At 43.4% G+C, this 25,212-nt stretch overlaps 1 protein-coding gene across 1 annotated transcript in view; it reads left to right on the top strand.

The window, feature by feature from the left end:
- The window catches only part of LOC311145230 (reticulon-1-A-like), a 51,672-nt gene that overhangs the window by 17,016 nt on the left and 9,444 nt on the right, over nucleotides 1–25,212 (top strand). The window contains exons 2-3 of the mRNA XM_084181462.1: nucleotides 16,376–17,101; nucleotides 23,574–24,248. Of these exons, the coding sequence (XP_084037588.1) occupies nucleotides 16,376–17,101; nucleotides 23,574–24,248 (1,401 nt within the window). The remainder of the gene's footprint in view (nucleotides 1–16,375; nucleotides 17,102–23,573; nucleotides 24,249–25,212) is intronic.

The raw sequence follows: 25,212 nt of genomic DNA, 5'->3' as shown, positions 1-25,212 counted from the left end.
TTGACCGTAACTCACAGAACCTCAGAGTAAGGCTACTGTACATTAGGTCTCTCCCATTCCCAGTCAGGCCATAGATAGTGCTGGCCTCAGCTGCACATATTCAAATACAGCAGCAGGACATGTGAAGAAACATCTTGAACCATACAGCATGCCTGTTCTTCTCTAGGCTAAGTGATGCCCAATAGATCCCCATCCTCCGTACATAAAGATGTTGCACGCAACGATGTCTTATAAAGATGACAAAACAATGTGTTAATGATGAGCAGGACATCACTCATGTTGCTCCACCCAGAATTCTGACCACGCTGTGAAATGCACATGAGGACATCGCTCCACTTGTTCATTATATTCATAGCAGATGGTGCATCTAATGGGTTCCCCATGCCCTCTGGGGTAGACAAAACAAACACAAACGCACAACTGTGCAGAAAGTTAAAGAACAACTGTGCAGAAAGTTAAAGAATTTGGGCATTTCTTCTGTCTTTTATGTTTTGAAGTCTGTGTTTGATATTCCGAGAGCCAATGGATATTTAAGGCAATAGGACTGTTTCACTCTATGCATATTTCACATCAGTAGTCCCTGTTGTAGAGCTTCTGTAGTGTGTTCCCACCTTCCTATGTAATGCTCCTGATTTGTCAGTGAAATACACATTTTACTCTCTGAAGATGAAAGATATTAGGCTTCTAGTACATTCCTTCTACATATCTCCCATCCAGACATGTCAAGCACAACAATCTTTGCACGCTAGCCTAATTTTGACACAGTGACTAATGGGTTGCTAGTCCCTCTTCTGCATCTCAGCATAAAGCATGAGAGAAGGTGTCTACTGTCAGGGACCTTTCCATAGCTAGGAGAGAGGAAGCACTTAGGCCTAGGGCTCTTGCGGTGACAGTATTACCGCCACACCGGAGTCATGACCGCAGTAAAATTCCACGTGACCGTTGAGTCATGGTAATCTCCGGTTATGCTCTCTGGACATGCCTTGGTAGTACCGAACTTACTAAAACCATTAGGTCCTAATGGCCTGGTACTCTGGGCTCTATTGTCCCTCTAACCACATCTATATGGATTATGCATAGGCTTGATAATGCCCCTGTTCCTGCCCATTTGATAATGCCCCTGTTCCTGCCCATTTGATAATGCCCCTGTTCCTGCCCATTTGATAATGCTCTGTTCCTGCCAAATAACTCTAAATCTAGCATATAGGACCTGTTTCAAATGATCACTTTTATGCTCAACATAGCCACTTCATATGCGCACTCGCTCCGGAATGGGAAAGATATCCTTTCTATTTTATTCAGCTAAGTTAAATTATGTTCTTCTTACTATAAAATCATATAGTAAAAATCATAATGGTGTTGGACTTATAAGCAGATCTTGTCAGCTAAACAAACAAGCCTACAGTCTATGGCATGGAGCATTGCCAGATAACATACAGACCGGCAGTCTTTTGCATGACAATAACCGCCTGACAAAATGTAATGACCGCCACAGCCCTACTTAGGCCTACAGTTACAGTACATGTTCATCAACCTGGGAGACCTCTGCTCTGCTGTTATTCCCAGAGCCCCAGCAGTCCTGGGTTGTTGCTGGGAGGAAGGATGATGAAGATGAAGGAGACTGTGCTGCTAGTGTCTCTGTCTGTGCTGCCTCACAGAATGACTTGGGCCCCTCTGCTTGTCCTGTTTCTTGCCAGCCTGCCTTCAAATCTCATTAATCTTCTTCAGCTTCCAGAGCCAATTAGCTAATGCTATGGGAAGGAAACAGATAAAGCAATGAAGGAGAGGGTCAGGAAAGCTCCACTCCAGGGGACAACACAGTATGTTAGCTGTCGTGAACTGTGGGCCTAAATAGATTATTCTCCAAATATTTTTCAATCCCCCGACAGACAACTCTGTACAATCTTTGAATCTAGCCTAATGCTTCTCAAACCTTCTCACTGTCAGTGTGTTTCAATGGCTTTATAAATAAAGCTATGCAGATAGGCTAGATTTAGTCTAAATTGCTCAATAGTTCTAGGTAGGCTTCTCTAAAGACTCAACTCTGTCCACATCTGTTGGTAGTTTGATGCAGAGGGCTGTTTGCAGTCAGTTGGTACTGTCCTCCGCATTTATTCCAAATACTGTAGACAAAAGAAAGGCACTCATTTGTGCATTCTATCCTACGTGTCCTTTGTGTGTGTCCTTGAGTGCGTGTGTGTGTCTTGGCTATAGCTAACAATGAAAGTGAAGTAAGACATTAGAGACAGTTAATTGACAGCTAGGCTCCAAAGCTGACAGCTTGTAGACACTTAGTCTGGATCTTCAGATAATCTATCCTCACCATCCCACTCAGGTAAGGACTTTGCTGGGATCGATAAATGACATGTGACAACCAAAGCTTCCATTGACTACACAACTTCAATGCAATAAGACTTCTTGTGTGTAGGCGGACTGTTTTTATAAATTTTTCTCATCTCAGTTGACAATAACAATGTTCCGCCTGTCCAACCATCATGGGAGTTTAAGAAGATGGTGAATAAACAGAGTATTTTTTACAGTAATTGAATGCCATTTATCAATATTTGAATGCCCTGATGTCAATAGCTCATGAGCAACTGTATCCCCTGACTTCCCTCTCAGCTGCCTACCTACCTACCTATCGACCTCCTTCGGTATTCATATCCCCGTTGTCATTTTTGAGCAACTTATATTTGCTGTGTTCGTGGTAGCCTCTTGCTTACTTCCCTCAATTCAACACCTCTGTTTTCTTTCTTCCCCTTCTCATTGTCACCCCTAGTTCGCTGCCTAAAGCCTACCCTCTTCTCTGAAGTTTCAATTTGAAGAGGTAACAACACAGTAGCCAATATGTTCTTGAAAGGCACCTCTAGCCCTCTGTTTGGCTGGTTTGCTGTAGCATGCAGCAGAAATGGGAGAGGACTCTTGAAAGGAGACACCACACAGGTCGAACATAGATAAACACTGTACATTATACAGTGCATTCGGAAAGTATTCAGACTCCTTGACTTTTTCCACATTTTGTTACGTTACAGCCTTATTCTAAAATGGATGAGGAAACAAACAATTTAATCAATCTACACACAATACCCCATAATGATGAAGCAAAAACAGGATTTTAAAAATTTTTGCACATTTATATATAAAAATAAAAAACCTTATTTACATAAGTATTCAGACCCTTTACTCCGTACTTTGTTGAAGCACCTTTGGCAGCGATTTCAGCCTTGAATCTTCTTGGGTATGACGCTACAAGCTTGGCACACCTGTATTTGGGGAGTTTCTCCCATTCTTCTCTGCAGATCCTCTCAAGCTCTGTCAGGTTGGCTGGGGAGCGTCGCTGCACAGCTATTTTTAGGTCTCTCCAGAGATGTTCGATCAGGTTCAAGTCCGGGCTCTGGCTTGGCCACTCAACGACATTCAGAGACTTGTCCTGAAGCCACTCCTGCATTGTCTTGGCTGTGTGCTTAGGTTCGTTGTCCTGTTTGAAGGTGAACCTTCGCCCCAGTCTGAGGTCTTGAGCTCTCTGGAGCATGTTTTCATCAAGGATCTCTGTACTTTGCTCCGTTCATCTTTCCCTCGATCCTGACTAGTCTCCCAGTCCCTGCCACTGAAAAACATCCCCACAGCATGATGCTGCCACCACCATGCTTCACCGTAGCGATGGTGCCAGGTTTCCTCCAGACGTGAAGCTTGGCATTCAGGCCAAAGAGTTCAATCTTGTTTTCATCAGACCAGGGAATCTTGTTTCTCATGGTCTGAGAGACCTTTAGGTGCCTTTTGGCAAACTCCAAGCGGGCTTTCATGTGCCTTTTACTGAGGAATGGCTTCCGTCTGGCCACTCTACCATAAAGGCCTGATTGGTGGAGTGCTGCAGAGAGGGTTGTCCTTCTGGAAGGTTCTCCCATCTCCACGGAGGAACTCTGGAGCTCTGTCAGAGTGACCATCGGGTTCTTGGTCACCTCCCTGACCAAGGACCTTCTCCCCCGATTGCTCAGTTTGGCCGGGCGGCCAGCTCTAGGAAGAGTCTTGGTGGTTCCAAACTTTTTCCATTTAAGAATGATGGATGCCACTGTGTTCTTGGGGACCTTCAATGCGCAGACATTTTTTGGTATCTTTCCCCAGATCTGAGCCTCGACACAATCCTGTCTCTGAGCTCTACGGACAATTCCTTCGACCTCATAGCTTGGTTTTTGCTCTGACATGCACTGTCAATTGTGGGACCTTATATAGACAGGTGTGTGCCTTTCCAAATCATGTCCAATCAATTGAATTTGCCACAGGTGGACTCCAATCAAGTTGTAGAAACATCTCAAGGATGATCAATGGAAACAGGATGCACCTGGGGGGGGGGGGGGGAGAACAAGGTGAAATCATGACGGCAGTCAGGTCGGAAAGTCAGAGCTCTAGAAAGATGCCTGAGTTTCCGACTTGGAATTCCGAGTTGGATGACCGTTCAAAACGATTTTTCCCGGTCGGATCTCGTTTTCTTTTTAGAGTTCTCAGTTGTCTTGACTGCACTGAAGTAGGAAGTCTGAGATTTCCAAGTTCCCAGTTGTTTTGAACCCACATTAGTCTCAGCGGAGGGAGGGAAAGAGCAGCACAGGGTCCGCCTTTCTCGGTCCCTGCTCTCTCCTTCCTTTCCTCCGGTGAGACTGACCAGAGTGAGGGGACACGGTCTTCCACCTGTTGGCGAAACTTGAGTTGCACCGCATCTGTCTCGTGCACAAATTAATGTTGTTCCTATGACCAGAGAAAGTGAAATATTCCTTGATATAGACAATACGAGCAGCTAATAATAATACCAGTACCGAGTCGATGTGCAGGGGTACGAGGTAATGGAGGTAGATACAGGATGTACATACAGTGAGGGAAAAAAGTATTTGATCCCCTGCTGATTTTGTACGTTTGCCCACTGACAAAGACATGATCAGTCTATAATTTTAATGGTAGGTTTATTTGAACAACAAAAAAATCCAGAAAAATGCGTGTCAAAAATGTTATGAATTGATATGCATTTTATTGAGGGAAATAAGTATTTGACCCCTCTGCAAAACATGACTTAGTACTTCGTGGCAAAACCCTTGTTGCCAATCACAGAGGTCAGACGTTTCTTGTAGTTGGCCACCAGGTTTCCACACATCTCAGGAGGGATTTTGTCCCACTCCTCTTTGCAGATCTTCTCCAAGTCATTAAGGTTTCGAGGCTGACGTTTGGCAACTCGAACCTTCAGCTCCCTACACAGATTTTCTATGGGATTAAGGTCTGGAGACTGGCTAGGCCACTCCAGGACCTTAATGTGCTTCTTCTTGAGCCACTCCTTTGTTGCATTGGCCGTGTGTTTTGGGTCATTGTCATGCTGGAATCCCCATCCACGACCCTTTTTCAATGCCCTGGCTGAGGGAAGGAGGTTCTCACCCAAGATTTGATGGTACATGGCCCCGTCCATCGTCCCTTTGATGCGGTGAAGTTGTCCAGTCCCCTTAGCAGAAAAACACCCCCAAAGCATAATGTTTCCACCTCCATGTTTGACGGTGGGGATGGTGTTCTTGGGGTCATAGGCAGCATTCCTCCTCCTCCAAACACGGCGAGTTGAGTTGATGCCAAAGACCTCGATATTGGTCTCATCTGACCACCACTTTCACCCAGTTCTCATCTGAATCATTCAGATGTTCATTGGCAAACTTAAGACGGCCCTGTATATGTGCTTTCTTGAGCAGGGGGATCTTGCGGGCGCTGCAGGATTTCAGTACTTCACGGCGTAGTGTGTTACCAATTGTTTTCTTGGTGACTATGGTCCCAGCTGCCTTGAGATCATTGACAAGATCCTCCCGTGTAGGTCTGGGCTGATTCCTCACTGTTCTCATGATCATTGCAACTCCACGAGGTGAGATCTTGCATGGAGCCCCAGGCCGAGGGAGATTGACAGTTATTTTGTGTTTCTTCCATTTGTGAATAATCGCACCAACTGTTGTCACCTGCTCACCAAGCTGCTTGGCGATGGTCTTGTAGCCCATTCCAGCCTTGTGTAGGTCTACAATCTTGTCCCTGACATCCTTGTAGAGCTCTTTGGTCTTGGCCATGGTGGAGAGTTTGGAATCTGATTGATTGATTGCTTCTGTGGACAGGTGTCTTTTATACAGGTAACAAGCTGAGATTAGGAGCACTCCCTTTAAGAGTGTGCTCCTAATCTCAGCTCATTACCTGTATAAAAGACACCTGGGAGCCAGAAATCTTTCTGATTGAGAGGGGGTGAAATACTTATTTCCCTCATTAAAATGCAAATCAATTTATAAAAAATTTTACATGCGTTTTTCTGGATTTTGTTGTTGTTATTCTGTCTCTCACTGTTCAAATAAACCTACCATTAAAATTATAGACTGATCATGTCTTTGTCAGTGGGCAAACGTACAAAATCAGCAGGGGATCAAATACTTTTTTCCCTCACTGTAGGTAGGGGTAAAGTGACTCAGCCAAGACAATGCAGGAGTGGTTTCGGGACAAGTGATTCATGGTTCCTTCTATTAAGGCAAGTCGTCCAGGTCCTGAGGCAGCAAAGCATCCCCAAACCATCACACCACCACCACCATGCTTGACCTTTGGTGTGATGTTCTTACTGTGTAATGCAGAGTTTGGTTTTCGCCAGGCAGGAACCATGTCGTCCAAAAAGTTATACTTTTGAATCATCTGTCCATAGAACGTTCTTCTAAGAGTATTGATGATCATCCAGGTGCTTTTTGGCAAACTTGAGTCAACTTTCTGGATGAGATGGGTCCCATTATGCCTGGCGAAAACCAAACACTGCATTCCACAGTAAGAACATCATACCAAAGGTCAAGCATGGTGGTGGTGGTGTGATGGTTTGGGGATGATTTGCTGCCTCAGGACCTGGACGACTTGCCTTAATAGAAGGAACCATGAATTCTGCTCTGTATCAGAGAATTCTACAGGAGAATGTCAGACCATCCGTCTGTGAGCTGAAGCTGAAGCTGAAGCGCAGTTGGGTCATGCAGCAAGACAATGATCCAAAACACACAATCAAGTCTACATGAAAATTGCTAATAAGCAACAAATTGGAAGTTTTGGAATGGCCTAGTCAAAGTCCAGACCTAATCCCAATTGAGATGCTGTGGCAGGACTTGAATCAAGCAGTTCATGCTTGAAAACCCACACGTCACTGAGTTAAAGCAGTTCTGCATGGAAGAGTGGGCCAAAATTCCTCCACAGCGACATGAGAGACCACTACAGGAAGCATTTGGTTGGAGTCATTGCAGCTAAAGGTGGCACAACCAGTTATTTAGTGTAAGGGGGCAATTACTTTTTCACACAGGGGAATTGGGTGTTGCATAACTTTGTTTATGAAATAAATATGTAATTGTTGTGTTATTTGTTCACTTATGTTCCCTTTATCTAATATTAGGTTTTGGTTGAAGATCTGATAACATTCAGTATCACAAATATGCAAAAGTAGAGAAAATTAGAAAGGGGGCAAATACTTTTTCATAGCACTGTAAGTTACTTTTTAGATGTGTATAGAATGTTGATTAACCACATGACAATGATTTTGAGATATGAAGACGTTATTATAAATTAAATGAAACTGTTTCACGAAAATGTGATTATGAAAACCACAACAGGCACACAGATCGGTAGAAATGGTAAGATAAATTGGCATTCAACATGAGAAAGGTAGCCGACTCCTCGTGTAGCCTATTACCGGCAACTTCAGGAGAGTAATGGCAGAATCTGCGAAAGCCAGCCGGAGCAGGAGGAGAATAGTTGGGTCAGGTAAAGTTGTTTTTCTTCTGGTTATGTAGATCTCTGGCGCTCTCTTGAGGCTTAAAGCATCAGACAAGCTCAATGCATATAGTTGATTTTATTCAAACACAGGGTGTGTTTATATATGGAAAAATACATGTAAAAAAATTTCAAGCAATCGATTGGTCGAAAGAACAGACGACTTTCGGTCGACCAATATTTTTTTTTGTCGGGGACAGCCCTAATGCAGATATTCTGGGTAGCTACTTGGTTAACTATTTAGCAGTCTTATTGCTTGGGGTTAGAAGCTGTTCAGGTGCCTGTTGGTGCATTGGTACTGCTTGCTGTGCGGTAGCAGAGAACAGTCCATGAGTTGGGTGGCTGGATTCTCTGACAATCTTTAGGGCCTTCCCCTGACACCGCCTGGTATAGAGGTCCTGGATGGCAGGGAGCTCGGCCCCAGTGATGTACTGGGCCATACGCACTACCCTCTGTAGCGCCTTGCTGTCTGATGCCAAGCAGTTGCCGTACCAAGCGGTGATGCAGTCAGTCAAGATGCTCTCAGTGGTGCAGCTGTAGAACGTTTTGAGGATCTGTGGCCCCATGCTGCATCTTTTCAGCCTCCTGAGGGGGAAGAAGCATTGTCGTGCCTTCTTCATGACTGTGGTGGTGTGTGTGGACCATGTTAATTTCTTAGTGATTTGGACACCGAGGAACTTGAAGCTCTCAACCCGCTCCGCTACTGCCCCATCGAAGTGGATGGGGGCGTGCTTGGCCCTTCCTGTAGTTCATGATCAGCTCCTTTGTCTTGCTGACGTTGAGGGAGAGGTTGTTGTCCTGGCAACACACTGCCAGGTCACTGACCTCCCTAAAGGCTGTCTCTCTTCTCATCGGGAAAAAGGCTTGATGGAAGTAGTGGAGTTTTATTAAAGGCCTTCGTGCTCCAGAGCTCAGCTGATGCAGCACAGCATCTCCTATGTCCCCCTCAGGGCCAGAAGGTTGCATGGAGGTGGGAGTGGAGAGGTTGAGGGAGTGGGGCTCTCGAAAGCTAGAGGAGAACTGACAGTTCTGTGTGCAACTGCAAGGCATTAGGAAAACAAACCAAGACTCTACATGACCCTCTTGGATTTAAAATACACTCGATTGTTGTTCAGCTTTACCTTAACACAATAGAGAAAAGGATTGTTGATATTGAAGGTCACTGTCATTATCATGAGATTAATGGCATAGTCTTGTGGAATAGATGCATCGGGTCGTGGCCGACTACATGCAATTCATTGAACCTCTGCTTCCAAGCCTATACATAATAGCCAATACTTTAGATGTCATCTGTTATCACGTTTTTGTCTCCAGCCATATAATTAGAGATGCCTAGGCTTAGCGTAGCAACAATTGTCAGGGTGCATTATGTTAATGGCTGTGTTGCTTGTGTGTAGAATTACAATGTGACTGCCCCTTCACAACACATCCACCAGAAATGATTTATTTAACTGTGTTATCCAATCAGAAGCATGATTATGTTGTGGCAAATTCTGAAACGAGAGTTTCTGTGCTGTCACGTCTGATCCTGTCTGAATGAGTTGAAGCGCTTGCTTGGCCTTGTGGGGTTTTTCCAGTGTCTGACTGTCTGGATGATGCTGCTGCGCCACAATGGCCGCTGCTGTATGTTGATGTTGCTCAGTAGACAGCTCTCCTGTCTGTCTGAGCAGCCTTTTACAGCCGCAGCTGCCCTGATGTCTGTCTACTGAACACTTAACCCGTCTATTCCCATCATTCTGCTGCTTAGATGCCTCCGGGAGTCGTTAGCAAGCAACCGCTCAGCGCTACGTCACTGTCAGTCTCTAAAGCAGCCAGCGGTGTGGAGAGAGAATATGGGGTGGGGGGGGGGGGGGGGGGGGGGGGGAGGGTGACCCACTGTCAGGAATCAACAGGGCTGCTGCAACCAGTTCCAGAGGTCACCTCTCTTCACAGTATGTTGTCTTCTTGAGTCCAGAGCCCTGCCGTCTTCTGTGTAGTTAATGTGACTCAGTCAGTGGTAGATTATGCTGCTGGTGTTGTCAGGGGGGTGGTGGAAAGGGGGGAAAGGAGAGCCATAAAAGGATTATACAGTAGTAGGCTGGCTGTTAGTAGATCTATGGCTTCATGAACCCCACTGAACTCCAGACACCACATCTGCTTTAGGAACAGCCTGATGATGCTCAGACATTACATATGCTGCCTGACTACATTCTATCTAACAGAATATAGCCCACTGCAGTGTCAAAGGGCTGCCATGTTGCTCTGCTTAGGATCTCACCATGTTATTTCATTTTAGAGTGTTTGTGTTGTCTCTGCATCATGGGTGTAGCCTAGTGTTTATGACATTGTGTTTTGTATGATTTATTGTTAAGGACATTGTAGACGTTGTACAATACCATGAGGAAAGGGAGCAGGACCAGCAGGGAGAACAGAACTGAGGGAAGGATGGGGAGGGAAGTCCTGACCTGTAGGGTACTCAGCCTACATTCTCTGGGGGAGCCTGAAAGCTCCTATTTAAATCCCTTATCCTTATTCTTATCCCTCTTATTCTTATCCCCCTTATCTCTCCCTCATTAGGAAGGAGTATACTGAAAGTTCACAGAAGTATCAAGCAATGGTAAATCTACCAATTTAGTTATAGTGATTTAACTGATATCAGTTTTGTTTATGAATCATTAAGTGATTAAAACTTGGTAACGGAATTACCCAGAAATCAGTAACGGAATTATTGCAACTGAATTGGCTATAATGGGAAATCATAATAGTCCCAAACCACAGTTGGGTCACCTGCTACTATCCTCCCTTCCATTGGCATACTGTTATATTCTGCTCATAACTGTTTTCTTTGTCTTTCTGGTGTCTAGTGATCAAACCAAGAGTGCTAAAACAGTCGGAGTCTGGACAGTCTCTCACTCACTCATTCACTCACTCTCCAGTTAATGTCACCTCTCCCAGTTCTTACTGACACCTCTCCCAGTTCTCACTGACACCTACCCATGAGCCCCCTCTCTTTCCATTTACTGTAACTAGCATTCTCGCCCACTGAGAACTGACTGACACCGGATGTCCATGGACGTTGAAAAGTTTACATTTGGTCTGTCCACCCTTGCCTTGATGTTAACGTCCACATATTGACCAGACTGGACCAAATATGAACCTATCATATACAGTGCATTCAAAAAGTATTCAGACCCCTTCACTTTTTCCACATTTTGTTACTTTACAGACTTATTCTAAAATTTATATTTTCCTCATCTAGCTACACACAATACCCCATAATGACAAAGCGAAAACTGGTTTTTAGAAATGTTTGCAAATGTATATAAATATAAAAAACAGAAATACCTTATTTACATAAGTATTCAGACCCTTTGCTATGATACTCGAAATTGAGTTCAGGTGCATCCTGTTTCAATTGATCATCCTTGAGATGTTTCTATAACTTGATTGGAGTCCACCTGTGGTAAATTCAATTGATTGGACATGATTTGGAAAGGCACACACCTGTCTATATAAAGAAAACAAGCCAAGGAATTGTCAGAGACAGGATTGTGTTGAGGCACAGATCTAGGGAAGGGTACCAAAAAATGTCTGCAGCATTGAAGGTCCCCAAGAACATAGTGACCTCTATCATTCATAAATGGAAGAAGTTTGGAACCACCAAGACTCTTCTTTGAGCTAGCCGCCCAGCCAAACTGAGCAATCGGGGGAGAAGGGCCTTGGTCAGGGAGGTGACCAAGAACCCGATGGTCACTCTGACAGAGCTCCAGAGTTCCTCTGTGGAGATGGGAGAACCTTCCAGAAGGACAACTATCTCTGCAGCACTCCACCAATCAGGCCTTTATGGTAGAGTGGCTAGATGGAAGCCACTCCTCAGTAAAAGGCACATTACAGCCTGCTTGGAGTTTGCCAAAAGGAACCTAAAGGACTCTCAGACCATGAGAAACAAGATTCCCTAGTCTGATGAAACCAAGATTGAACTCTTTGGTGAAGCATGGTGGTGGCAGCATCATGCTGTGGGATGTTTTTCAGCGGCAGGGACTGGGAGACTAGTCAGGATAGAGGGAAAGATGAACGGAGCAAAGTACAGAGAGATCCTTGAAGGAAACCTGCTCCAGAGCGCTCAGGACCTCAGACTGGGATGAAGGTTCACCTTCCAACAGAACAACGACCCTAAGCACACAGCCAAGACAATGCTGGAGTGGCTTCGGGACAAGTCTCTGAATGTTCTTGAGTGGCCCAGCCAGAGCCCGGACTTGAACCCGATCAAACATCTCTGGAGAAACCTGAAAATAGCTGTGCCGCAACGCTCCCCATCCAACCTGACAGAGCTTGAGAGGATCTGCAGAGAAGAATGGGAGAAACTCCCCAAATACAGGTGTGCCAAGCTTGTAGCGTCATATCCAAAAAGACTTGAGGCTGTAATCGCTGCCAAAGGTGTTTCAACAAAGTACTGAGTAAAGGGTCTGAATACTTATGTGATATTTATTTATTTATTTTATAAATTAACAAACAAATCAAAAAACCTGTGTTTGCTTTGTTATTATGGGGTTTTGTGTGTAGATTGATGAGGAAAAAATACTATTTAATCAATTTTAGAATAAGGCTGTAATGTAACAAAATGTGGAAAAGTGAAGGGATCTGAATACTTTCCGAATGCACTGTACGTATGTTTCACAAGTTTGGATAGTACAGTACAGTGAGTAGAGCACAGTACAGTACAATACAGTGCAGTAATGAGCAGGGGTTGGAACCAAAGTTATTTTCCAGTTGTTTCGTTCTGAACACAACAACTATTTTTTTTCGTTCCGTTCCACTGTTCCGACCAGCAAAATAATGTTCTGAACCGGTTCGAACCAAAAAAAAAGATCTGTTTATATCGTTCCTTTCTGTAATTTTTTTAGCCTGTGAAATCTATGCGCCTATGGTGCAAGATGTGACATTTTACGGGTGGGGAGAGAGCGAGAGGATGCATTATCTGAATTAGGTCCACAGAATTATACCTACATTTTTTTTACATTTTTAGTCATTTAGCAGACGCTCTTATCCAGAGCGACTTACAGGAGCAATTAGGGTTAAGTGCCTTGCTCAAGGGCACATCGACAGATTTTTCACCTAGTCGGCTCGGGGATTAGAACCAACGACCTTTCGGTTACTGGCACAACGCTCTTAACCACTAAAGCTACCTGCCGCCCCATTCTTTCAGTAACTTTTCATCCGAGTACATTCTGATTGGGTTTACACAGTGCTTTGTTACAGTCTGAATTTAAAACGGATTAAATGTACATTTGTCACTGGCCTACGCACAATACTCCATAATGGCAGATTAGCAGTTGATTGTAGGGTTGTCATGATACCAGCATCGCCACTCTGAAGCACGGCGGCAAGAAAACACGAAGCAGACTTTAAAATGTCTTGTTGTTTCGAGGAAAACAGCCACTAATGTTGAAAACACACAGCCTTCTTGTTGTCACCCAGAGTCCCATCTGAGGAATCCGTTACAGTTCGTTGCGGTTGAGTCCGTGACGGGAGATCTTGCTGTTTAAATCCTGCATATAGATTATTAAAGACATCCTGGTGCTTCTGCTGTAGACTCCTGAGTTAACACCTAGGAGATGTTGCTTCTGTGAAGGAACTTTGAATGTTCTTTGAGCTAGCTAGCTAACAAGCTTGAGCTAGCGAGTTAACAAGCTTGAGCTAGCAAGCTAACAAGCTTGTGTGTGCAGAGTGGCACCAGAATTAAAAACACATCTTACCTTTTTGTAGTTAATAAATCTGTGAAACATGATATCAAGGCCGATAGTATCCATAACTAGCATTGAAAAAGTTAATCCATTCTTCTCTAGCTAATAAAAAATCTCCCTATCTTCTCACTCTTTTAACATCAGTACAGTACCCTATGCTTCGCTTCAGAGGGGGAAGGGGCAGGTAGCATAAACACACACACACACACACACTGGTAAAGATTTTCAGCTTCCTGGCAGACGCTGGAATAGGTTTCTGAATGAAAGAGTGAGGGCTTTGCATAGGCGCTTTGTTGCATGTTTTTGTGAGACTAGAAAAAAATGCCTGGAAGATAAAATAACGTTATTAACTGGTTTCCATTATTTTAAAATAACAATTCTGTTCCTTAACCAAAGTTTGCATCTGTACAGTTCTTCCACTAAATTCGTTTTTGTAAATTTTTCTGTGGAAATTGTTAAAAGTTGTCATTGTGCATAATTGTATGTATCGTTTTTGTTTGGCATACATTTTCAAGTGAAATAACGGAGTCAAAGCGTAATTCAATTAACGTGGAATTGTCCTTGCCCTTTCGTAAGTACTGCACTGTATAATTGGGATGCCTTTGCAATGCTCTCATGCTGTGGTAGCCTACATGCCGTACTGGACATGCCTTACTGTAGGTGGAAAGTCACACAGAAAAGGACAGGGTACAGTAGTGTGTGTGTACCTCAGTGACAAAATCGGCCATCTTGTCAGAGGAGATTTACGAATACAAACGAGAGATGTGAATGAATACAGAGCCCTTCCCCCGCACCTCACTGTCTGAGGATTAAGAGCTGGCAGGATGAGTTTTGGGGTTTGAACAATCCGCCTTTGTCCCGCTCAGGGCACAAGTGCCCTCTGTTAGTGCTGCATCACTGATCTGCGGCGCCATCTCCCAACTGATTCCCATACTCTCCCCACGATCCCACACATATCCTCTATCAGGCCTGGAGTACATACAGTGAGGGAAAAAAGTATTTGATCCCCTGCTGATTTTGTACGTTTGCCCACTGACAAAGAAATGATCAGTCTATAATTTTAATGGTAGGTTTATTTGAACAGTGAGAGACAGAATGACAACAAAAAAATCCAGAAAAACGCATGTCAAAAATGTTATAAATTGATTTGCATTTTAATGAGGGAAATAAGTATTTGACCCCTCTCAATCAGAAAGATTTCTGGCTCCCAGGTGTCTTTTATACAGGTAATGCGCTGAGATTAGGAGCACACTCTTAAAGGGAGTGCTCTTAATCTCAGTTTGTTACCAGTATAAAAGACACTTGTCCACAGAAGCAATCAATCAATCAGATTCCAAACTCTCCACCATGGCCAAGACCAAAGAGCTCTCCAAGGATGTCAGGGACAAGATTGTAGACCTACACAAGGCTGGAATGGGCTACAAGACCATCGCCAAGCAGCTTGGTGAGAAGGTGACAACAGTTGGTGCGATTATTCACAAATGGAAGAAACACAAAAGAACAGTCAATCTCCCTCGGCCTGGGGCTCCATGCAAGATCTCACCTCGTGGAGTTGCAATGATCATGAGAACGGTGAGGAATCAGCCCAGAACTACACGGGAGGATCTTGTCAATGATCTCAAGGCAGCTGGGATCATAGTCACCAAGAAAACAATTGGTAACACACTACGCCGTGAAGGACTGAAATCCTGCAGCGCCCGCAAGGTCCCCCTGCTCAAGAAAGCACATATACAGGCCCGTCTGAAGTTTGCCAATGAACATCTGAATGATTCAGAGGAGAACTGGGTGAAAGTGTTGTGGTCAGATGAGACCAAAATCTAGGTCTTTGGCATCAACTCAACTCGCCGTGTTTGGAGGAGGAGGAATGCTGCCTATGACCCCAAGAACACCATCCCCACCGTCAAACATGGAGGTGGAAACATTATGCTTTGGGGGTGTTTTTCTGCTAAGGGGACTGGACAACTTCACCGCATCAAAGGGACGATGGACGGGGCCATGTACCGTCAAATCTTGGGTGAGAACCTCCTTCACTCAGCCAGGGCATTGAAAAAGGGTCGTGGATGGGTATTCCAGCATGACAATGACCCAAAACACACGACCAAGGCAACAAAGGAGTGGCTCAAGAAGAAGCACATTAAGGTCCTGGAGTGGCCTAGCCAGTCTCCAGACCTTAATCCCATAGAAAATCTGTGTAGGGAGCTGATGGTTCGAGTTGCCAAACGTCAGCCTCGAAACCTTAATGACTTGGAGAAGATCTGCAAAGAGGAGTGGGACAAAATCCCTCCTGAGATGTGAGCAAACCTGGTGGCCAACTACAAGAAACGTCTGACCTCTGTGATTGCCAACAAGGGTTTTGCCACCAAGTACTAAGTCATGTTTTGCAGAGGGGTCAAATACTTATTTCCCTCAATAAAATGCAAATCAATTCATAACATTTTTGACATGCGTTTTTCTGTCTCTCACTGTTCAAATAAACCTACCATTAAAATTATAGACTGATCATTTCTTTGTCAGTGGGCAAATGTACAAAATCAGCCGGGGAATCATATACTTTTCCCCCCTCACTGTACACAAATGTAACAAAATCCTGTTATTGCCAATTTAACAGTTGATTGGAACTGTTCAACAGTTGATCGTAGAACTTGTTTTTAAGAATTTCAGCTCTGACGCAGCAGTTTCATATTTGCCCCAGTTCACTGTTGATAGAAATATCAATTACATGTTATGTTTGCCTGTGATGCTGTCTTCTGCCTATTTCATCTATCCGCTTTTCTATACTTCTAAGTTTGCCTAATATAGTTGTCTCTGAGGTCTGTGATTTTAAATCCAATGTCCATCCTCTCTTTTTCTGCTTCTAGGTGATGCCATGTCTGACCTTTTCCGGAAGCCCATGAGTGATGATGGTAAACTTTACACCTCACTCCTGTCCAATCAGAGCTACCCCTCAGTCCAGGATGCCTCTTACCAGTCTGATGATCTGAAGCGTTCCTCTGACCTCTCCTCCCAGGACACCTTCGACTCCTACGGCATCTTTGGTTCCCCCCACACCAAGATGACCACTGACCTGGTTGATGAGATGCCCAAGTCCCTGCTGGGTAGCTCTGAGTTGAAGACTGAGGCCTACAACTACATGGATATCAGCCATGGTGATGACGTCCACAACGTGCGCTGTCCACAACCAGCGCCCCTGCATAGTCTGGTGGACACTGGGCTGTCTGGCCTGGACTCCCTGGGAGACTACATGGATAAGAGCCCTGCAGGACACGAGGAGGAGGAGGAGGAAGAGGAGGAGAACCTGGGTCCGGCACTGGACTCCCACTCCTTCCCTTACGTAGAGGAGCCTTCTGAGGATGAGGAGCTGTCTGACTACCACTCCTACCGCAACCTGGGCACCCCTCAGACCGCTAGCCCTGTGAAGATCATCCTGACCGAGTCCCACCCACCTGCTGCCGCCAAACCCATCCTCCCGCAGGCCAACGTGTCTGACAACATCCTCAGCCTGGGCTTGCAGGGCGTCCCCACGGTTACGCTCTCTGAGCCAGAGGACGACAGCCCCAACTCATCCCCCAATGCATCCCCAACAGGTAGCTATCGCCCACGCCCTCCCACTGTGTCCTTGTGAGTTAGAGTTCACCATAACAATGGTCTATGGTCTTGGACTATGGTTTAATTATAATTTATGTACAGTATTTCAAGTTTGGTCAAAAACATCTAGATTGAAGGATTTTTGTATTTTGGTCAGATCCCCATTAGCTCGTGCTGAAGCACCAGCTACTTTTCCTGGGGTCCACACAAAATATAAAACATTACATAATACAGAACATCAATAGACAAGAACAACTGAAGGACTGAACTACACACATTTAAAATAAGAACAATAGAACCAAAAAAAGTCCTATTGACAGTTGCACACATTGCTAACAGCCACCAACACATCAGTACATATACAGTTGAAGTCGGAAGTTTACATACACTTAGGTTGGAGTCATTAAAACTTGTTGTTCAACCACTCCACAAGTTTCTTGTTAACAAACTATAGTTTTGACAAGTCAGTTAGGACATCTACTTTGTGCATGACACAAGTAATTTTTCCAACAATTGTTTACAGACAGATTATTTCACTTATAATTCACTGAATCACAATTCCAGTGGGTCAGAAGTTTACATACACTAAGTTGACTGTGCCTTTAAACAGCATGGAAAATTCCAGAAAATCAGTCAATAGGAGGTGTACCTGTGGATGTATTTCAAGGCCTACCTTCAAACTCAGTGCCTCTTTGCTTGACATCATGGGAAAATCTAAAGAAATCAGCCTCAGAAAAACAATTGTAGACCTCCACAAGTCTGGTTCATCCTTGGGAGCAATTTCCAAACACCTGAAGGTACCACGTTCATCTGTACAAACAATAGTACGCAAGTATAAACACCATGGGACCACGCAGCCGTCATACCGCTCAGGAAGGAGACGTGTTCTGTCTCCTAGATATGAGCGTACTTTGATGCGAAAAGTGCAAATCAATCCCAGAACAACAGCAAACGACCTTGTGAAGATGCTGGAGGAAACAGGTACAAAAGTATCTATATCCAAAGTAAAACTAGTCCTATGTCGACATAACCTGAAAGGCCGCTCAGCAAGGAAGAAGCCACTGCTCCAAAACCGCCATAAAAAAGCCAGACTACGGTTTGCAACTGCACATGGGGACAAAGATCGTACTTTTTGGAGAAATGTCCTCTGGTCTGATGAAACAAAAATATAACTGTTTGGCCATAATGACCATTGTTTTGTTTGGAGGAAAAAGGGGAAGGCTTGCAAGCCAAAGAACACCATCCCAACCGTAAAGCGCGGGGGTGGCAGCATCATGCTGTGGGGTTGCTTTGCTGCACCCCCACAGCATGTGCACTTCACAAAATAGATGGCATCATGAGGAAGGAAAATAATGTGGATATTTTGAAGCAACATCTCAAGACATCAGTCAGGAAGTTAAAGCTTGAAGCATATACCTACATAGGTGATTGAAAGATGAACAAGGGCCATACTCCAGTCCATTTGGTGATGGCAATGCACCTAGGTTAGTTTCCAACTGCCATATAAAATCCATAGAAGAAGAAGAATGAACAAGGAGAAAAACAAATCAGTGGATTAATTGTAGAGTAGAGAACACACGTTTTTGTATGACTCAACATAAGAAATTCTACAAAGGACCATATGCATTTCAGGTAAAATAACAACCCAATGTTTATTTTCCTGGACAAATTAGTTAGCAACAGCAAGCTAGCTAAATGTCCATGAATGTTTCATGTGTGTTTCGACCTGTCCGCAAATTAATTTAGTTGGTTCACAGTTGGTTTTGGTATTTTAACCTGCGTGTCATGAACGCGTCTGGTGGGGATAGACAAAACAACACGCAGACGATGGCACACGCAGACGCATATGCAGAGCCGGTTTGGCAGCATGTAAGAGTTATTTAGGTCAGATAGGGGAGAGGCGTTGTGTTTTATTTCTTTTTCTAAGCTAATTTTGCTGTTCACTTGTGTAATTAGAGATGGAAGGGAGTTCCATGCGATCATGGCTCTATTAATACTGTGCGTTGTCTTGAATTTGTTCTGGATTTGGGGACTGTGAAAAGACGCCTGGTGACATGTCTGGTGGGGTAAGTATGTCTGTCAGAGTTTTCAACACTAATATTTCTCACAAAAACAAGAATTGATGCAGTCAATCTCTCCTCTACTTTGAGCCAAGAGAGACTGACATGCATACTGTTAACATTAGCCCTCTGTTTACATTGAAGGGCAAGACGTGCTGCTGTGTTCTGGGCCAGCTGCAGCTTTTCTAGGTCCTTCTTTGCAGCCCTTGACCATATCACCTGGCAATAGTCAAGATTATATCAAACTAAAGTCTGCATGACTTGTTTGGTCAATGGTGGTGTTAAAAATGCTGAGAATCTCTTTCAAACAGACAGCCCTCTCCCCATCTTTACAACAATTGAATCAATATGCCTTGACAATTTACAGTCTAAGGTGACACCAAGAAGTTTAGTCTCCTCAACTTGCTCAAGAGCCACATCATTCATTACCAGATTCAGCTGAGGTCTAGAATTTAGGGAATGGTTTGTACCAAATACAATGCTTTTAGTTTTAGATATGTTCAGTTTATTACTATCCACCCATTCCAAAACTGACTGGCACTCTTTGTTTAGGGTTGCAGGGATTTGACTAGCTGTGGTTGCTGATGTGTATAAGGTTGAAGCATCAGCGTACATAAACACACAGGCTTTGTTTAATGCTAGTGGTAGATCATTAGTAAAAATAGAGAACATTAAAGTGCCAAGAGAGCTGCCTTGCGGAATACCACACTTTCATGTTTTACATTAGAGAAGCTTCCGTTAAAGAAAACCCTCTGTGTTCTATTGGATAGATAGCTCTCAACCCATGATATGGCAGAGGGTAGGGATGGGCATTTGAAATCATTTCACTATTATTCACTCTTTGAATAATATATATCCGGATAGTCAAAATACATGTTTGTTTTTGAAACGTATGTTTTTAACCTGAGCCCTTGCACGAGGCTGAGATGCAGACGGTTCTGCTCTACTGCTGATACAGCAGCGGGCAGAGGAGGGGCTGGTGTGTGTGTGTGTGTTTTATGAGAAGAGAGAGAGACTAGAAAGTAGCCACGCTGGCTTGCGCCACTTAGACAAACTGGCTATCTATCATCCCATGTCAGTGCCTGTCTTGACAGCATAAAATCAATATAGAGAAGATGGCTAAACTAGCCAGCTAGCTAACTAGCTAATTGAGGCTACAATCCTTGTAAACAAATAACACCATGATTCAGATTAAACAACAGCCTACCTGTTGGTTGTTCCTTGTAGCTTCTGCTAAATGACAAAAATGTAAATGTAGCTAGTGCTGAGCGATTTAGTGCTTTTTGAGGTTTGGTTTTTGATTTCGGTTTCTATTTTTTTTTTTTACATTAAATGCATTATGAAAGAATGACATTACAAGCTTTTTAATGTTAATTCCAAAGCCAAAAATAGTGAACATTAAATTGCCAACAACTAAATATTTAATTGTCTCTGTCAGGTCCACATTGGGTAGACATCAATAGAAAAATAGGACATTACTATGAAATAATAAAATATTTCAGTTGTGTATATAACTTTATTATTTTGTATTCCTTAAAGTCATCATCTCATCTCTGCAGTAGCAGTCAGTCAGCCAGCCAGACCATCTAACGTTATCTATGTGCTCCCCATTCTGTACTGTCTTTAGTCATCCTGTTTAGTCTGCCTAAGTATGAATGAGTAGTTTAATAACCGGAAAAAATACTAAATGTTGGTTAATCGCGCAGCACTAGTTGTAGCCCAGTCGTTCTCATTTAGTTAACTTTTAGTCCGTAATTTTTATTCAATTTTGCATTGATTAGATATCTCTCACTTCACTTGCTACACATGGAACCTCTGACTGTAGAGCAGCTTTGATTAGATGACAAAAATCCACAAGCTACACGCATAGATGGCTACTGGTATATCTTTCTTTATGCCGCACGTCATAAAAACTACATTTTAAGTTTGTTTTATTCAATTAAAATAATGTACGTCATTCTTGTATGTAACAATGTCACATGGATAGTTACATTTACTTCAGACAAAGCATTTTCATCGTTAATTAAATTAGGCCTATAATTATTTTTCTCAGAAATGATTACTCACACAAGTATTTCATAATACTAACGTCTGTTCGGATATTTAAATAATCATGCCCATCCCTAGGCAGAGGATGTAAAGCCATAACACATAAGTTCTGCCATTAACAGATTATGGTCAATAATATTGAAGGCTGCACTGAAGTCTAACACTACAGCTCCCACAATCTTATTATTATCAATTTATTTCAGCCAATCATCAGTCAGTGCAGTGCAGTACAGTGCAGTCACTGCAGTACATGTTGAGTGCCCTTCTCTATAAGCATGATGAAAGTGTGTTGGTAATTATTTCTCAGAGAAATAGCATTGTATCTGGTCAAACGCAATTATTTCCAAACGTTTGCTAAAAACCGTCTGCAAGCTGATTGGTCGGCTGTTAGAACCAGCAAATGGCTCTTTACCGTTCTTGGGTAGCTTCACTGCAGGTCTGAGGACAAACAGTTTTTCTCCAGTTATGTTAAAGATATGACAAACAGGAGTGGCAATATAGTCCACTAAATTGTCAAAACCAAGTGGTTTCTCATTATTGATGGACAACAATCATTTTTCTACCTCTCCCACACTAACTTTACAGAATTCTAAATTGCAATGCTTTTCTTTCATTATTAGATATTTTATGCATGAATATATGATGGCTCACAGTTTGTTGTTGGTATTTCATGCCTGAGTTTGCCCACTTTGCCAGTGAAATAGGCATTCAATTAATTGGCATTATCAAAAGGTTTTGTGCTGAATGAGCCTTCTGATTCTGATAACTTAATTTAAAGTACTCCAAAGCTTTTTTCCATCATACTGTATATGAATTATCTTAGTTTCATAATACAGTTTATTCTTCTTTTTGTTCAGTTTAGTAACAATTTCTCAATTTACAGCAAGTTTGCCAATCAGATGTGCAGCCAGACTTATTAGCCACTCCTTCTGCTTCATCTCTCTCAACCATACAGTTTTTCAATTTCTCATCAATCCACAGAGCCTTAACAGTTATAACAGTTCATTTCTTAATAGGTGAATGCTTATCAATAACTGCAGTATTAGTAAAAATTTGACCAATAAACGTGGTGATATAGTTCCTGTAGTGTTTGTAAACACCCTGGTAGGTTGATTAATAACCTGAACCAGATTACAGGCACTGGTTACAGTGAGAAGCTTCCTCTTCTTACGAACTTCTTAACTATCTTTTTAAAATTATTGTCGCTAGGCAACCGAGCTCGCTATTTAGATAGCTAGCAAGGGCAATCATGTTAGCATCTTACTGAGATTACTGGTCTACATTTTTTGGGATTTAAAACAATCAATACTGAACTTTCAGATTACATTTGTGAGTCAATTAAACATGTTCAATTGCATTCATTAGCTTATTTTCTCACTTCCATGAGTTTAAGACAAGGGTTTAGCTATCTTTGAATTAAGAACATTTCGGAGCAAAAATCCAATAACTTTCTTTTCAAGAATCTAATTTATTTTAAACTATTTTCTTAGAAAGAAACATGGGAAGAAACTTACGAACATTTACAATAACTGTATTGAGCAATAGCATTTTTTTGTAAGTTTCTTCTTAAGTATAAAGTTAAGGAAAAAATTGCACTTAAGAAAACATTTCTTCTTAAGAAGGTTTTGTGAATCTAGGCCCCGGCCCTCTCGGGTTTGATCATCCAATATTTTGTTTGTTGTATCCACCAATATTTGAACAAAGCTCTTGAAGCTATTCTCATGCTGTTGAAACAGCTCCTTTAAAAGAGTTTAAAAGATCTTTCACCTGCGTTAGAGAAACACTGGCCTCTGCAGCTATAGGTGGCATGGTAGCAGCATCAGCTAACGTTGGTAGCTATACCACGCAATTCCAGCTAGGTCAGGTCGCAGGGAAATAGCAGCAGGGAATACAGCCACAAGACCGGGAGACTTCTGCGGTCCCAGTCACAAGGGCTAACCGCATCATGGGCTAACCACATTGTGGGCTGTGTTCAAGCTGTTTGTGGAAAACCCTGCTAGCTTGATAGCTACAAACTAGGCTAGTAGCTAGCTACACCAAACAACTTCAGACTTTTTTGGTTTGGTAGGATCCCGGGACAGATAGCAGTGGTCACAGCAACTGAGGCTAACCGCGTCGCGGGATCTAAAATCAATAAGTATATAAACCAAACTTTCTGAGGAAACCCTGTCACAACTTTACAAAAACAACAAACCGAGCCCTCTCAACTGAGCTTTCTCATCTAGTGTTCAGCATGCATTGCTCTCTGATTTATAGGTTTACAACAAATCATAAAAGGACATAAAAACACGTTAAAGATGCATTGAATGTCTCTTATTAGCACTCTAATTCGGCTCTTTTTTTTTTTTCTCTATCTCTGCAGAAAAAGAATCCCCTTCCCAAGACCTGTTCAAGGCTGTCCCCGGCAGCAAGCCGACCCCGGGCTCCACCAAGGCCAGGGAGCAGGACGGCAGCAGTGCGGAGTCTGGGGACTCTGAGATAGAGCTGGTCTCTGAGGAGCCCCCCTTGCGGAGCCCCCCCAGCACCAAGTCCAGTAACAACCCCTTCGAGCAGCCTCCCAGCAGCAAGGGAGGTTTCAGACAGGCTGGCAACCCCTTCGACAACCCCCCCAGCACCAAGGGGCCCACATCCTACAGCATCCTTAGGGAGGAGAGGGAGGCTGAGCTGGACAGTGAGCTCTTCATCGAGTCTGCCAATGAGGAGAGCCCCAAGAGAGAGGGGTCCGGCACCAAACAGGGGGTCAACACACCTTCACCTCTGATCCTCACTGCCGCATCCCCCGCCCGCCCCGCCCCAGAGGTGGTCCCAGCCGAGCCTGTGACGAGCTCCATGATAAAATCATCCAATGACAGGCACAAGAGCCCCATAAAAATGGAGGAGGATTGCCCAACTAAGCCCAAGCCCCCCACAGCCACAGTGCCCCCGGAGGTGAGGTCTGAGAGGCCCTTCCTGGACGACAAGCACGTCACTGAGGGGAAGGGAGACCTGGCTAAACCTGCTGCGGCAGTCTTTATGGAGGGCTTTGACAAACAGAAAGGTAAGTCCTGTAATTCATCAACTTGTCCTCGTCTGTTGATTCAGAATTTGTATGTTATTTCTGGAATGAACCCTTATAGCCTGCATTCCAACATACAATCTGTAGTGATAAACCGATCTAGTTACACTGTTATCCCTCCTTGAAGCCATGTTATCTTCATAACTTATCTTTCCTTGTTGCAGTTGTGTTGCATCTGCATTATATCATCACAACACTCCAGAAATTGCTCAACCAGCTTATGGAACAGGTAGTATGGTATCTGTTGGTGCATTTGTTTGTCAGTGGAGGATCCAATGGCTGTTTGGTTGCCGTGTTTTAACACTAGTAACTGCACGTTTTTTACCAGGCTGTTGGTATGACAATGGAATCCCTCTAATACAGCAGGTTGTTAATTTACTGTTTTTACTGCCCTGAGTGTGTGATGCACCAGAAGAGATAACATGGAGGGTCATGGTGCGTTGTTATATTGCCTGTGTTGACAAGGTCAGGAATTGTGTTGCTGTGAGAAGGCTTGTTCCGTTCTCTCTGTGCTGTGGTGGGTGTGAGCATCTTGGATTATGAGCTGCTGCATGATTTCAAGATCTGCTTCCCTCTGGTGGTAGGCTACAGTTACAAAACATATCTGAGACCACCATTTTTATGATGATAATCAACAAAGGATGAGCTTCTATCTATTCTACATCATTGAATATATCATAACTAATGCCTCACTCTCATACAGTATTTTTAGACAGCCTTGACTCTCTCTTCCAAATCCCAAACAGACCATCTGTTTCCTAACACCCAGTACCATCATCATGTCAGGAAGTAACTCAGACAGACATATGATCACAGATCAAGCCAGCCAGTTCGAGCCAGAGATCTTTGTGTGTGTTAAGCTGGGCGTTTTGTGTTGCCACTTATTTGTCTTTTTCTGTTTGCTTCTTTTTCATCCTTCTTGTAAACAGTGGGTTTATGTAACCCT

This window comes from Coregonus lavaretus (genome assembly GCF_964263955.1).
Source record: "Coregonus lavaretus genome assembly, chromosome: 18".
Taxonomy (NCBI): Eukaryota; Metazoa; Chordata; class Actinopteri; order Salmoniformes; family Salmonidae; genus Coregonus; species Coregonus lavaretus.
This window is presented reverse-complemented; position numbering and strand designations above follow the sequence as displayed.